The sequence below is a fragment of the Bufo bufo genome, chromosome 2 (genome assembly GCF_905171765.1).
Source record: "Bufo bufo chromosome 2, aBufBuf1.1, whole genome shotgun sequence".
Classification (NCBI taxonomy): Eukaryota; Metazoa; Chordata; class Amphibia; order Anura; family Bufonidae; genus Bufo; species Bufo bufo.
In genome coordinates this window covers 210,467,588-210,484,490 of record NC_053390.1, presented here as the reverse complement: position 1 = coordinate 210,484,490, position 16,903 = coordinate 210,467,588, and the positions used below count along the sequence as shown (strand labels likewise).

The 16,903-nt window shown below is 43.2% G+C and overlaps 1 protein-coding gene across 3 annotated transcripts in view; it reads right to left on the bottom strand.

The window, feature by feature from the left end:
• The window catches only part of TCTN1 (tectonic family member 1), a 66,529-nt gene that overhangs the window by 27,958 nt on the left and 21,668 nt on the right, over nucleotides 1-16,903 (bottom strand). For 2 of the 3 annotated variants that reach the window (XM_040416084.1, XM_040416086.1), the window contains 4 exons: nucleotides 16,174-16,345; nucleotides 11,742-11,864; nucleotides 11,463-11,614; nucleotides 8,339-8,589 (listed from right to left, as the gene is read on the bottom strand). In XM_040416084.1, coding sequence (XP_040272018.1) covers nucleotides 11,471-11,614; nucleotides 11,742-11,864; nucleotides 16,174-16,345 — 439 coding nt within the window. In that variant the 3' untranslated portion in view covers nucleotides 8,339-8,589; nucleotides 11,463-11,470. Of the gene's footprint in view, nucleotides 1-8,338; nucleotides 8,590-11,462; nucleotides 11,615-11,741; nucleotides 11,865-16,173; nucleotides 16,346-16,903 lie in introns of those variants that run through there. The other variant, XM_040416085.1, reaches the window with a different exon arrangement.

The window sequence follows — 16,903 nt, the reverse complement described above, 5'->3', positions numbered from 1 at the left end:
ATAAGACGATGTACAATAGGCATTATTGTGGGAAAAAAACATTTCTCAGCTTTTATTTACATTTGAGCAAAAAGTGTCCAGTCCAAAATTATTCATACCCTTCTCAATAATCAATAGAAAAGCCTTTATTGGCTATTACAGCAATCAAACGCATCCTATAATTGCAGACCAGCTTTTTGCATGTCTCCACAGGGATTTTTGCCCATTCATCTTTAGCAATGAGCTCCAAATCTTTCAGGTTGGAGGGTCTTCTTGCCATCACCCTGATCTTTAGCTCCCTCCACAGATTCTCAATTGGATTCAAGTCTGGACTCTGGCTGGGCCACTCCAAAATGTTAATGTTGTTGTCTGCTAACCATTTCTTCACCACTTTTGCTGTGGGTTTTGGGTCATTGTCATGCTGAAATGTCCACTGGTGCCAAGGCCAAGTTTCTCTGCAGACTGCCTGCTGAAGTTGCTGAGAATCCTCATGTATTGCTCTTTTTTCATGGTGCCTTTACGGTGATTAGGTTCCCTGGTCCATTGGCTGAAAAACACCCCCAAAGCATTAGGTTCCCACCACCATGTTTGACAGTGGGGATGGTCGTCTTTGGGTTGAAGGCTTCTCTTTTTTTACGCCAAATGAAGGAAACATCATTGTGACCAAACAATAAAATGTTTTTTTCATCTGACCATAACACAGAAGACCATAAGTCTTCTTCTTTGTCCAGATGAGCTTTTGCAAAGGCCAAGCTTTTGTGTGCCTTATCTGGAGAAGTGGCGTCCTCCTTGGTCTGCATTGTGCAGTGTCCGTTGGATTGTCTGCCTTGAGACATTGCCACCAGCAGAGCCCAGATTCACCAGGATGGCCTTGGTGGTGATCCTTGGATTCTTTTTCACCTCTCTAACTATCCTCCTGGCCAGCACAGGTGTCACTTTTGGCTTACGACCACGTCCTCTGAGATTTTCCACAGTGCAGAACATCTTGTATTTTTTGCTCAAATGGAAATAAAAGCTGAGAAATGTTTTTTGTCCACAATAATGCCTCTTGTACATCGTCTTATTATCTTTTGGGAGACACCTATGTCATTTCCAGTCAAAAAATTACTTGCTGGTTGAATAAAAGTAACTAAGTCAAAATTTGCCTGGGGTATGAATAATTATGGGCAGCACTGTAGCAAACACTTAGCACTCCAGCATTGCTTTTAATACGTATGCTAGCTCTCCAGCAATATTCTAGCAATGTCATTTGTTCCCTCCCAGCTCTATTGTATCCATACAATTTAAACCTTTTGATTATAGGCTGCTGTGTCATGTGAGTCCAGTCTGACCAGTTATGCAATCGTATCTTATCTTATCCAAGAGCATTAGTGCAGTCATACATTAAGGCTCCATTCACACATCCGCAAATGGGTCCGCATCCGTTCCGCAATTTTGCGGGACGGTGCAGACCCATTCATTCTCTATGGGGACAGAAAATATGCGTACAGCACACAATGTGCTGTCCGCATCCGCATTTACGGGCTGCCGCCCCGAACTACCGGTCCACGGCTCCACAAAAAATAGAACATGTCCTATTCTTGTCCGCAATTGTGGACAAGAATAGGCAGTTCTATGGGGTGTGCCGGCCGGATGTGTGAATGCACCCTTAACGAGTCCCTACAGCAGACAACTACAAATACATTGATAAATTCTCCAGCTTCACTTCACATATTACAAAGCTGGATGCCTGCAGCTACCACTAGGGAGAGCTCAATTCATAAGAATTTATACAGTGTAACAGAAGCTATTATAATGTCTTTGCAATGCGACCCCCCCCCCCCCCCTACCCGCCCGCTCTATAGCAGTCTGTGGTCTGTCTTCATTGAAGATACGCCACTTGCTTTTTTAAACTCGTTTCATTGAAAAGTAACAAGTCAAGGCATCAGTACAGATACAATCGTACAATATTGTCAATATACTATACATGAAGGACGTGAACAATAGTTATTCCAGTCAATGATAAATATGTTTATGTGTAAGAGCATCATTGTTCATTTTATGCAGTACAAATACAATACAATAAAGCAGGTGAATGCTACAAAGGCGTGTATTGGCTGTCTTTTTTTTACTATAGGGCTAAATATCAGGTATTGAGATACTGTTAGGCAGTGTCAATGGCGTTCACACCAAGTGCCCCATACTTTCAGAAATTTTTGAGGTCATTTTCTATGTATAAACATCACATGCTCTATAGGTATCACTTGATTTACTAACTTTTTCCAAAGCCCTATTGTAGGCAGGTCGTCTGCCATCCATTTAAGAGCTATAACCTGTCGAGCTAGGAACAGGGTTTCTCCCAAAAATATTTTATTGTAGTGTGTCCACCCGTCCTCATCTAATATGTCCAATAAGCACACCTTGGGGCACAATGGTATAGGTCCTACGCCCATGGTTGAAAGTACATCAAACACTGCCTGCCAATACAATCTGATATAACTACAATCCCACATCATATGCCAACAATCAACATTTGCGTGTGCGCATCTAAGACACCTGGAGTGAGACATCCTGCCCATCTTATGCAGCCTGGTGGGAGTTAAATAACTCCTTTGCAGTATAAATAATTGTATGAGTCTATTGTTTATAGAGGGTGAGACTTTTGTAGTGGCCTCTAGTGCCTCTGACCAGTCTTCTGCAGTAAGATGAGGAATGTCCCACCTCCAACTAGTTTCAGCCATCAGTGGTTGTGACGACATGTGATTCCCCAAAAGGTGTGTATAAAGTGCAGAAATTATTCCTTTGGGTCCCTGTGACTTAATTCCTAATCAGGGGTATGAGGATATAGCTCTTACACTGTTCTTGAATTGTTCCCTGAGGGCATGTCTTATTTGTAAATATCAAAAAAATTGGGAGCGTAAAAATCCAAATTGTTGCTGAAGTTGAGAAAAGGATCGGAGAGCTCCATCTTGATAAATATCTCGTAGTGTGGTTATTCCATGCTCTTTCCAGATGATATTTATCCCTTCAATGTTTTGTAAATGTGAGAACAATGGATTATTCCATAGTGGTATAACGTCTGCCTAATCTTTGTATTGATGGAGTTTTGCATCCCTCCACACCTGGTGAGGCAACCTATGTATCTGCAACGCACGCCCAGAGATTAAACCGATATTCTCCAGGACTGGCCACAATGAGGAAATTACTAGATAATATTGTAGATAATCCGCATTCTGATGCGACTCTCCTGTAACCCATGAAGATAACTCTCTCAATTGACCCGCCAAAAAATATAAGTGGAAGTTTGGTAATGCCGCTCCTCCTTGTTGTTTTTATCTTTGCAGTGTTGTGAGTGCAAGTTTATGTCTAGCATCCCCCCAGACAAAGTTAACCATCAGGGAGTGAACACGATCAAAGAAACTGTGGGATATCGCGGTACATGCATGTTCCAATAAGTATAACCCCTTAGGCAGTAGGATCATTTTTATGAGGTTTATTCTTCCCATTATTGACAGGGGAAGGGTCTTCCATACCTTACATTTATTGGTGAAAAAGGTTTCTATAGGAGCAATATTTTGGGAGTAAGATTCTTTCGGGTCTTTAGTAATAAAAATGCCAAAGTATTTAACGTGCTCCACTACCCGAAGGTTATGGTAAACCGCAGGCCAGGTAGTCTGCCAGAGAGGCATGAGTGCCGACTTAGTCCAATTTATGTGTAATCCTGAGAACTGTCCAAATTTCTCTAGAAGATCTATTGCCCTTGGTAATGTGATCTCCACTGCGCTCATGAATAATATAAGGTCGTCCATCACCACCCCCTGAAATACAAGATATCTACGTATTCTAAGGGCTAGGTGTTCTATGGCAATAGCAAACAATAGGGGTGAGAGAGGGCATCCCTGTCTCGTTCCCTGCTCCAGTGGAAAAGAGGATGAGGCATTACCATTTATCAGTCTATGGGCCCTGGGTTTCTTATATATCATTTGGATCCATTTAAGGAACGCTGTTCCAAAGGCCAAACTTTTCAGAATCCCCATCAAGTACGGCCACTCTGAGGAGTCCAAGGCTTTAGCCGTATCAAATGATGCCATAGCCCATTGTCTGCTGTTTTGTACTCCTATTTGTGCTATGATTTATGCTCTGCGAATATTATTGGATATCGAGCGACCAAGAATAAATCCAGTCTGGTCCTCATGAATGATGTTGGGTATTATTTTATTTAATCTGTTGGCCAGGATTTTTGTGAGCAAAAAGATTTAATAAGGATATGGGCCTATACGACGCACAATCCAGTGGGTTCTTGTCTGGTTTCAACAGTACCACTAGAGAAGCATCATATAGAGAAATTGGGAGCTCCCCTATTTGTTGAGCCGCTCTGTACATCTCGTATAATTGTGGTCCCAAAATATCTATATATTTAGAATAAACTTCTAGGGGGAGCCCATCTGGCCCGGGTGACTTCCCATTTGTTAAGCCTCTGACAGCTTCTTGTATCTATTCTAATGTTATGTCCTCCTCAAGTGTGTCTCTAGCACTAGTGGCAAGCTGAGGGTGTGTTACTTCCTCAAGATAATTATCTAGCTCATTGTCTGCATAACATACTTTAGATTGGTATAGGACTTGGTAAAACTCACGAAAACCTGCCGTTATACTTTCTGTACTTACTTGTATGGTACCGTCAAAGGTTTGTATACGGAGAACCGGTTTTTATTAACAATATGGGCCAGGATCTTCCCAGCTTTATCTCCCATCTCAAATGCTTGCTGTTTAAAGAACAATTTACTGCTACTTTTTTCCTTAAGATGAATCATATATAATCTCCCCTTCTGTAACCAATCCCTCCAGTTTGCCTCAGAAGGGTCAGAGGTGAACCGGGTTTCCGATTCCTTGACACTAATACTCAGTGCCTTCTCTTTCCACTGTGTATCTTTTTTTATGTATGAGATTGAGGATTTGAGACCTCTAAGATATGCTTTCAGAGTGTCCCACAATAGCAGAGTATTTGATTCTTCATCGTGTAACTCTAGAAACACCCTAAATTGGTCTGGTACTCTGTCATTGTTTGTCAGGAGAGCAAGCCAAAAGTGGTGTAATCTCATTTTAGGTTGGAAGTATGTAGTGTTTGGTACATTAAATTTGGCCATCACCGGTGCGTGGTCTGAAGTACCTTGAGGGCCATAAAAGATGTCTGTTAGGTCCATATAAATGTTGGGAGTGCCTATCATATAATCTATTCGTGATAACGCCCGTCTTGAGGGGGTGAAACATGAGTACTCTACAAGATCTGGATGTTTTTCCCTCCAGAGGTCCATCCATCCCATTTCCTCAATCCAAGTGGATAAGGCGGTGGTTGTGTTTTGTGAAACGGATGTGGACCCAGCAAAAAATCTATCTAATTGGTTGTTCACTACCATGTTAAGGTCTCCCATACATAGCAGCCTGGCATGCGGATATTGAACTACAAAACTTGCTGGTACGGTAATGGTACGGTGCACTAGTAATGAAACCCCTCTGGAGTGTGAGTTACTAAAGGCATTTTCCATCCATTGTACGCAAGGCTTTTTGATTCTGCCAGCTGTGTCTGTTGTCAGATAGGTTTCTTGTAGGCCGAGGGCATGCAGGTTATATTTACGGATATGTGAGAATATTGCAATTCTTTTTCCCGGATTACCCATCCCTCACACATTCCAGGACATTACAGGGTGGCCATAGTGCGGTCAGTCTATATTTTCCAGGATGTTCAGAACATCATTAAGACTATGTGAGTGCAACCTGCTCCCAGATTTTCCAGAGAGTGTACATTCTATTATTACATCTTGCCTTATCCAAAACATTATAACATTGTGATGGAAACAACAGTAATGGGAGATAAATCTCCCTGTGGCTATGTGATCAGGGACCTGCATAGTTCAGGTTGTTCAAAATCTATGCAGGCGTCTGACCGGCTCCTTGTGTGTTATACATTAAGCTGACAAATTATTAGTAGCTGCTGCCAAAGGCATTGCGACTCACTCTGAACCGACCGTGGATAACGTTTAAAAAAAAAATCAGCATTGGCGGATTTCCTTTAACTATAATAAGGAACTAGCGGTAAGTGTCTTCTGATGGAAGAGTCCTCTTCTTCAAGTCAAATGAAGGTAAAGAAGAAAGGATAATTAAGTCCAGTGACTTCAGGTCGGCGGTGTCCTGCGCAGTTTCCTGGACACCCAGTCATCTGCTTCTTTCGGGTCACTGAAGAAGTGCGATTTCCCATCCTCTGTCACACGTAGGCGAGCTGGATACGCCATTGCATATAGTAAGTTCAGGTCACGAAGGCGCCGTTTTACGGATACAAAGGTCGCCCTCTTCTTCTGGAGTTCGGCCGAGAAATCGGGGAATAGTGAAATATTTGCGTTTTCAAACATTATAGAGTGCTTGATTCTTGCCTGGCTGAGAATAAGGTCTCTATCTCTCCAATTCAACATGCGTGCCACTAGAGGTCTAGGAGGAGCACCGGGTGGTGGTGGTCGTGCCGGAACCCTATGGGCTCTCTCTACCGAGTACGCCATGGAGAAGGCCGCCTCCGAAAAAGTAGCTTTAAACCAATTCTCCAGGAAAGTGGATGGATCAGAACCCTCTGCTCTTTCAGGCATGCCCACTATGCAAACATTATTTCTCCTGGCACGGTTTTCAAAGTCGTCGCACTTTTGTCTCCATAGAGCAACTGATCCCTCTAGATTTTGAATCTTTGCTGGTAAGGGTCGCGTGAGGTCTTCTAAATCAGAGATTCTTTCCTCTGCACCTCGTACCCTTTCTCTAAGTTGCTGTACATCTTGCCTGAGTAGGCAGAGATCCACTCTCACCTCCTCTATCTTTGTAGGTCTGACATGACAGCATTGCAGACATGAGCTGTTCATATACCTCTTTCAGAGTGAGTTCAGGCGCTTCTGCAGTGTTCGCCTGCTGAGCCGCTTGCCCGCGAGGGTGTTGAGCGTGCGGTGTGGCAGCGGGAGCGGCGCCATTTCGGGCCTCTTGTCGGGCATATTCTTTTAAGCAACCAATAAATATTTCTTCTTCTATGTATCAACCCAATATCAAAATAATTGGAACTAATACTCAAAAATATATGGATCAAAGTTTTCAAATACCGCAACTCCACCACTGAATATACATTCAAATAATCATCTTTTTATTAAATATTTCAAAATTACAAAAATCTGGCTTCACATAATTAAGAACATTTAAAATCTCAAAGGCTTCAGGTGTATGGTAGTTTTAATTCATCTATATAAAGTGCAAGTGCAAAAATATATATCCAAGGGTAGTATAATCAGTGCATGTATAGGGTGTTACTCTGACCACAGTATACCGAGATCACAGTACCAGCATTACTGACACTTAGACCTACACGGACACAACATAACACCATGCCATACCTAACCACCATGTAAAGTTAGAATAATACACAGCATACTGACCCAAATGTAGACCACACCACTGCCAGACCGTACCCCATTCTATTCTTTTAAGCGCTCCGCCGCAGCTTGTGCTTTGCTGGGGCTCATGGTTATGTTCGGTAAGTTCCCCCCCTGTTCTGCACCGTACTGAGGACTTTTTAGATGATGTCCGCGTGCAGGATTAAACAGGATGCAGATCAGGAGCCGGAGCGATGTTCAGACGCGTCCGCTCATGTCGGCTGCTAGCCATGCCCCCCCCCCCCCTTGCTTTTAATTCCTTAAAAGCAGTAAAACCTAATAAACAAATATATACATTTGGTATCATAATTGTACTGACCTGCAGAATATGCTTTTCATCTAATTTTTACTGCGCAATGAACATCGTAAAAACAAAAACCCTAAAAGACAATGGCAGAATTGCCCTTTTTTTCTGTTTCACCCTATAATGTTTTTAGAGTTGTGTAAGACGCCAAATTGTGCCATTAAAATGTATTACTCATCCAAAAAAAAAGTCTCCAAAATTACCATGGCCTCTAAGGGGTTAAGATGGAAGTGACTGATACAAAATTAATTCTTAATCTTCAAGCAGGTCCTTGTCTGCACTACTCTTCATGAATGATGTCAGGACTGGAGTCTATCCTACTGTTATTTATAACAAGCAAATGCAAAGGGTAGGTGCGGGTTCTTTATCGTTTCCAGAAGACTAGTAAGGCCTAGTTCACACGTCAGTGTTTTGGTCAGTGATTTCCAGCCTGCACAAAGAAGATAGAATGGAAAGATTTGCATCTGTTCTGTGTTTTTAACTCGCACCTGATTTTATCTCACAATCACTTATGAAAATCACTGATGTGTGAATTGGGCTGCTTTCACACAGTCAGTGTTTGGTCAGTGATTTCCATCAGTGATTTTGAGCCAAAACCAGGTGCAGGTCTGAACACAGATCAGGTGCAGATCTTTTCCTCATACCTTATGTCTGTGTAGGCCTCATTCCTGGTTTCTGGCTCTCAATCACTGATGGAAATCACTGACCAAACACTGACTGTGTGAATGCGGTCTTAGGCCTCACTCTCAACAGTGCAAAGTCTTTTTGTAGAACTATCTTCAGATATTTGTCCATATTCAAGCTAGTTGGTTATTAGTGACCTCATTTTCTTCCATATGTATTATCCATTCATTGCTGATACAGAAGATCAATCTGAAAGAGAAGACGCATTTCTGTGATGACCTATCAACATCAGATCACTGGGGGTCTATCACCATCAGTCGGTCTTTTTTGGCAGCCACTGGCATTGGAAATAACATAGTCAGCTGAGTCAAAAGCAGACAGCTCCATCCACTGTGTAGTGGCCATGCTGGCTTGCTGCAGCTAAGCTCCAAGTGAATGGGACTAGAGCTACAGTAACGCAGCATGGCCACTAACAAAGTAAATGCAGCATTCCGTCCATTATGTTGTTTGCGAAAACAGCTAATCGGAGGGAGTGGCAGGAGTCAGACCCCCGATGATCTGATACTGATGACCTATCTTGAGGATTGCTCATCAACATCTGGACACTGGAAAACCCCTTAGGGCTCTTTCACACTTGCGTTCTTTTCTTCCGGCATAGAGTTCCATCGTCGGGGCTCTATGCAGGAAGAATCCTGATCAGTTTTATCCTAATGCATTCCGAATGGAGAGAAATCCATTCAGGATGCATCAGGATGTCTTCAGTTCCGGACCGGAAGATTTTTTGGCCGGAGAAAATACCGCAGCATGCTGCGCTTTTTGCTGCGGCCAAAAAACCTGAACACTTGCCGCAAGGCCGGATCCGGAATTAATGCCCATTGAAAGGCATTAATCCGGATCAGGCCTTAAGCTAAACATTGTTTCGGCGCATTGCCGGATCCGACGTTTAGATTTTTCTGAATGGTTACCATGGCTGCCAGGACGCTAAAGTCCTGGCAGCCATGGTAAAGTGTAGTGGGGAGCAGTATACTTACCGTCCGTGCGGCTCCCCGGGCGCTTCAGAGTGACGTCAGGGCGCCCCACGCTCATGGATGACGTGTCGCATGGATCACGTCATCCATGCGCATGGGGTGCTCTGACGTCATTCTGGAGCGCCCCGGGAGTCGCACGGACTGTAAGTATACTGCTCCCCCGCTCCCCACTACTACTATGGCAACCAGGACTTTAATAGCGTCCTGGCTGCCATAGTAACACTGAACGCATTTTGAAGACGGATCCATCTTCAAATGGTTTCAGTTCACTTGCGTTTTTCCGGATCCGGCGGGCACCTCCGGCAAATGGAGTACACGCCGGATCCGGACAACGCAAGTGTGAAAGAGGCCTTAAAAGGCCCAATAATCACTGTTAATTAAAAGTAATCCACTGAATGCAGGTTTTCTACAAGACATAACATAGGCACATATGGAAAGTTTTGCAGATTGTGTAGCAAGTTTATCTGTGGTTTATTTTACCATTTATTTCTAGGTTTCACGTTCCTGTAAATCACTTTTGTGTATACCGCAAACTTTGGGGCGGATTTACTAATAGTGTCTAAAAGTAAGACACTGTAAGCTCAGACTGGCAGTCTTAAGGTCCTTTTACACAGACCGATTATCAGGCAAATGATTGGGGATGAGCATTTGCATAAACATTCGTTCCCAATCATCTGCCTGTGTAAAAGGTGCTGGCGGGCACCTGATGAACAGGCAAACACTTGTTCATTGGGTGATCCTGTTATTTTCCTGGCACTGAAAATCCTCGTTCCTGTGCAGTAGATCTTGTTGTATAAAGGGCCCTTTACACAGGCCTAGAATCTGCCAGATAATCGCTAATGAGTGTTCAGAGGAACGCTTGATAGCGATTATCTGGCAGTTTATAGGTGCCGCTGATTACCTGATGAACGAGTGAAACGCTCGTGCGGACACAAAAATCGCCATTTGCTGGCAGCAGATTGTGCTGTGTAAACGCGCTCTGCTGCCGGAAAACAATGAGTCTGTATGGGGATGAGTGATGGCAGCATGTAATAGCAGCGGTCTCCATTGCTGACGAGCAGGCGATCACCAGGAAGGAACGATGTCTTGCAGACAATCGCCTGCTGTATCGTCCCATCTAAAAGGGACTTTTAAGAACCATCTGCTGTGCAGGAATAAATGATTCTCTATGGGGAAAAGTTAACGTTATGTTGATCGCTTGTCCCCATACAGTGATACAGGTGATTGTTGCATGTAAATAAAACCCTCATCTCCACCGATCATCTGACAGATATCAGGATTGTCTGCTTCGTTCCTGATAATCTGCCAGATCATCTCTACGTCTGAAAGGACCATTAAACTGCTCCAGATTTATCACACTGACTGATGCTTGATGATAAATCTGTCATATCTTTAGACTAGGCCAAAAGCCCCTTTACATGGCCTGATGTATCGAGGATTGTCGGGAAGTAAGTGTTCCTTCCTGGCAACTCCTGCTCGTCAGTGAAGGAGACTGATGCATTTACATGCAGAGATCTCCTCCCCAGTACGGAGAGGAGCGATCACTAATGTCATCACTCGTCCCCATACAGAACCATTGTTTTCTGGCAGCAGAGGCTGTTTAGACGGAACGATCTTCTGTCCGCAAACGATGATTTAGGTGTCCACACAAATGATCCTATTACCAGATGTTTAGCTCGTTCATTGGGTAATCGGCTGCACCTTTACACCGGCAGATTATCGCTAACGAGCTTTTTTACGAATGCACATTAGCAATATGCCCGAACAGCGGGCAGTGTAAAGGGCCCTAAAGTTTACACCACTTATAAATTGGCGCACGGAGGCGCACTTAAGCCACTCCCATTTCTAATATGCCACACCCCTTTGTCACATTCAGCATAAAAGGTTAGAAAAGTGTCTGATAAATGCAGTTCAAAGTATGAAAGCCAGTTGGTGCAAATTGCACCAAAAACTGGTGCATTTTCAATGGTAAATCTGCCTCATTCTGTTTTACTGCAGAAATGTTAAAACACCAGAAGGCAAGAAACTGCCCAATCATTTACAGAGCCAATTATTATGTGAAGACGTAAGCCAGAGAAACAAGTAATGTTTTACCAGTGTATTTATAAGAATGGGTGGAAGAAATCAAAGGGCAATTTTGCATCAATGGTGGGCTGAGCTTTGTAACCAGGACTTGCTGGCTGTGAGACATCTACAAAAGTCACAGAGGAAGAGATCTGTAGAAAACTTCCACCTTCCAGATTAATCTGTGAACAAAACACATTGTACAGTCAGACGTGCCCAGATTCCTTACACTGCGTAAAATATTCAGCGGTTGTACTCTGTCTAAGCATGAAATATTTATCTGATATATCAAGAGCTACAGATACTTACAGGGAAAGAAGCATAGGCGATATTCTCCACCACATCCACTATCTGTGCCTGTGGGTTCACCAAGGACCCATATTTTGTCCACCTAACTTCCAGCTTTAAAGAAACTGGGATTTTGCACATACCCTAAAATCAAGAATAAAATGTAATTTTCAGAATGTTTTTAAAAAGTGCACTTATATTGGTCAACATAAAAAAGAGGTGCCACATAACATCCAGAAACATACTTCCTAAATATATTAATAAATAACCTAAAAATTAAGTTATACTTGGCCCAGAACATACTAGTGCTATCCCTTTAGTACTTATTTAGCCATTTGGTAACTAGGTCAGGACTTTAGTTGCCTTTACTGCAAATAAGGCTTCATGCACACAATCGTGTCCGTTTTGCAGTCCAAAATTCACGGATCCACACAATACAGATGCGGTCCGTGTGCAGGCCGCATTTTGTTGCAGACCAGCATAGGACATGTTCTGTATTTTGCGGAACAGAAACATGGATGAAGAAAGCACACGGAAGTCATGCGTGTGCTTTCCGCTTCCACATGTCCGTTACACAAAGGTTTACACATAAATACATTGTAATAATAACAGATTGAGGTGTGCAGATCTCATATACATCAACAAGAGCTTGTGCTCTGAAAGGGAACCTGTCACATTAAACATTGGCTGAGCTGCAGGCAGTGTGTTATCGAGCAGAAGGAGCTGAGCAGACGGATATATAGTTTAATGGGAAAAGATTCAGTAAAACTTATAATTTATACATTTAAATTCCTGCCTATTCTAAGCTTTGAAGTCAAGGAGGCGGTCTTATCAATGATTGACAGCTATCTCTGTATACACAGTCATAGAGGGAAGGCTGTCAATCACTGATAGGACAGACTCCTCGACTTCAAAGCCCAGAATGAGGAGGAATTTAAATGAATGAAATACAGATTATACAAAACTATATATCAATCAATCTGCTCCTCCTCCTTTATAACATACTGCCTGCAGATTAAAGGGAACCTGTCACCTGGAATTTGTGTATAGAGCTGAGGACATGGTTTGCTAGATGGCCGCTAGCACATTCGCAATATCCAGTCCCCATAGCTCTGTGTGCTTTTATTGTGTTAAAAAAAAACTTTGATACATATGCAAATTAACCTGAGATGAGTCAGGGACAGGAGAGGAGTCAGGGACAGGACTCATCTCAGGTTAATTTGCATATGTATAAAAAAAATATTTGACACAACAAAAGCACACAGAGCTATGGGGACTGGGTATTGCGGATGTGCTAGCGGTGATCTAGCAACCCATGTCCTCAGCTCTATACACAAAATCCTGGTGACAGGTTCCCTTTAATTCGCATTTTCATGGTGACACGTTCCCTTTAAAAACACCCGTACAGAGGCCATGTAATATACGGTCATCATCCACATGACCATATATTACTGTACACGACAAAACCGCTTGTAGGTTACCAAAATCTACAATTATTGAGAGCACAAAACATACTATGTATAAAAATATAACCTAAAACAACCTTCATGCAACTTTGCAGCAAACAATAATTAGCAAATGTAATATTTTGTCCAATTTTTGTTACTGAAATGCGTACTCTAGCAGAGTAAAATATAGTCAGGATGTGAGGAATTCAAACATTCAATGCTGCATGTGTGAAAGAAATGCAGAACCAGCAGGAATGCAGCAACCATTTTTTTTGCATGCAAGTATTGGGAACGATGTAAATATGTAACAAAGATAAATCCCTGAACCTCATATAATGCATTAACTAAGGCCGCGTTCAGACGGGTATAATGTGTAGGGGCTTTATTACTTACTATGGACACAACACCTGAACTTCCTGCAGTTCATCCGAAAACATGTCTGAGCATCATAGCACTGGTGCTGATGAACCGCGGGTGGTCCTGGTGTTACATCCATAATATGGGCACAAAAAAACTAAACAAAACCTGTATTACTTCTGTTCTGTTTTTTTCCCATCTGTCAGACATATATTAGACAGTCCTCTCTAGTGATCATCGTTACCACTATTACTGAAGCGTGTAACGGGTATCGCTAGAGAAGCAGCTACTGAATTACCACCCTGCCAGGACCTATGGCATACGTCCTTGGCCGGGAATGGGTTGCTGACTGATGAATGTAAGGTTATGCACATAAGTCACCAGTGCATAATAAATGGCAAAATTCTGTGTAACACTGACATGGAAAAGGGCCTAGGAATTTTTGTTAACAGTAAACTTAATTGTAGAAACCAGTGTCAGGCAGCTGCTGCCAAGGCCAATAAGACAATGGGCTGCATCAAAAGGGGCCTAGACTCTTCCCCTAGTAACACCCCTATCCCAACCCTTATCCTGAACTGAACACCTTCTTCTGACAGTAATCCCCACACCCAATGCACAATCTCATACAGCTCGGCCTGCTGAGCTCTATTTATTACACAGGTGGCCAGACCGCTTTGTAAAACAACCAATTTTACCTTTTGAGTCCTTCATCTGTAAACCACTTAGGTGCTGCGGTCAGGGCCAGGATCAGAGATAGCTCCGATCGCAGCTGTTGCAGCAGGGTGTCAGTAAGTGAGCCGGTTCCATCACTATGCTGTAAATGTATAGAATAGTTTGAGAATATACTGCTTGTCATGCTCTACATTTACAGCATGGTGCGAGAAACGGTTAAAGTACTTATAGTGGTGTGGATAGTATAAGTAGAGAACATCTGAAGAGATACAGTACTTAAGTGTCTCATTTTAAGGGGGTGTCTCCTTTCTACACTGACCAAAAATATAAACACAAAACTTTCGGTTTTGCTCCCATTTTGCATGATCTGAACTCAAAGATCTGAAACATTTTCTACATACACAAAAGACCTATTACTCTCAAATATTGTTCACAAATCTGTGTAAATCTGTGTTAGTGAGCACTTCTCCTTTGCCGAGATAATTCATCCCACCTCACAGGTGTGGCATATCAAGGTGCTGATAGACAGCATGAATATTGCACAGGTGTGCCTTAGACTGCCCACAATAAAAGTCCACTCTGAAATGTGCACAGTTTTTCCTTACTGGGGGGGGGGAGAGAATATTGGCAGGAACTGGAACACGTTGTCGTATACGCCGATCCAGAGCATCCCAAACATGCTCAATGGGTGACATGTCCGGTGAGTTTGCTGGCCATGCAAGAACTGGAATGTTTTCAGCTTCCAGGAATTGTGTACAGATCCTTGCAATATGGGCCGTGCATTATCATACTGTAACATGAGGTGATGGTCGTGGGTGAATGGCACAACAATGGGCCTCAGGATCTCGTCACGGTATCTCTGTTCATTCAAAATGCCATCAATAAAATGCACCTGTGTTCGTTGTCCATAACATACACCTGCCCATACCATAACCCCACCGCCACCATGGGCCACTCGATCCACAACGTAGACGTCAGCAAACCGCCCACCCACACAACGCCACATACGCTGTCTGCCATCTGCCCTGAATAGTGAAAACTGGGACTCATCTGTGAACAGAACGCCTCTCCAACGTGCCAGATGCCATTGTATGTGAGCATTTTCCCACTCTGGTCGGTTACGACAACGAACTGCAGTCAGGTCCAGACCCCGATGAGGACGATGAGCATGCAGATGAGCTTCCCTGAGACGGTTTCTGACAGTTTGTGTGAGACCGATTGTTGCTGCTGCTGTCAAGGTGGCTGGTCTCAGACGATCATGGAGGTGAACATGCAGGATGTGGAGGTCCTGGGCTGGTGTGGTTACACATGGTCTGCGGTTGTGAGGCCGGTTGGATGTCGCCTTTGGAGACGGCTTATGGTAGAGAAATGAACATTCATTGCACGGACAACAGCTCTGGTAGACATTCTCGCAGTCAGCATGCCAATTGCACGCTCCATCAAACGTTGCGACATCTGTGGCATTGTGCTGTGTAATCAAACTGCACATTTCAGAGTGGACTTTTATTGTGGGCAGTCTAAGGCACACCTGTGCAATATTCATGCTGTCTAATCAGCACCTTGATATGCCCCACCTGTGAGGTGTGATGGATTATCTCGGCAAAGGAGAAGTGCTCACTAACACAGATTTGTGAACAATATTTGAGAGTAATGGGTCTTTGTGTATGTAGAAAATGTTTAAGATCTTTGAGTTCAGCTCATGCAAAATAAGAGCAAAACCAAAAGTGTTGCGTTTATATTTTTGGTCAGTGTATATGGCCAGGTAGAACATGTGGATGTCATAGAGGGGGAGGAATTTCCCACGTCTGTTAGCAAAAGCAAAGATGCACTGTTTCCCACTGCGAATGACTCAGTCCGGCCATGAATTACAGATCTCTTTCTTCCTAGTAAACGGAGCTCATGTGCTGAAACGTTTGATTTTAAAAATGTATCATATAAATATTCAATGCTATTTTACACAGGGAATGTAAAGTTACCTGAACCTCAGCTTGATCCGTGGTAATGGTATTAATTGGTACCCAGTCTAGTACGTTCTCTGGCTGAGAATTCCCAAACTGGGCCACATAGTTGGGAAACTGTTGTCCTTGTAGCACATTCAGAATGGCAGCACTGGTAATCTTACAAAATCCAGCACCGGTATAATTGACTCTAAAGAGGAGAGAAAAAGACATTTCAGTTATATGTAAATGTGTCCGATGTCCAGTATTTCAGCGGGTGTTATATGTCCGGTGTCTCTATGACAGCTGGTAGTACTGCCTACATGGCAACACAATAATATAGCTTGCATCTCTTCATTACTAAACCCAGGATTCTGTCCACATAGTTATCACACACTGTCTGAATAGTGTCAGGCTTGGAATGGACACTGATATAGTTATCCTCTGTCCACAGGACTTGAAACTGAAATACCCCTTTACGTGCACCGAGGGCCCACCCAAGTCACTCTATGCACCCTTGCCCATTGTGCTTCCTCTGCCAATCCCTCCCTCCCCACGATTAACAGGGCCAGGCAAGATGACTGTGCCGGAGCACTCTCAATTAAGGAGGAGAAGGAGAGGCGGACAAAGGAAGCAGGAGGAACAAGGGTGCACAGAGTGGATTGCACCCAGCATTACATCCAGCGTCTGATTTAACAGTGAATTTCCTGGGGACCGACTCCCTTTAAATAACTTTATCCGGTTTGCCTCAGGACCAGTTTCTGTTGCC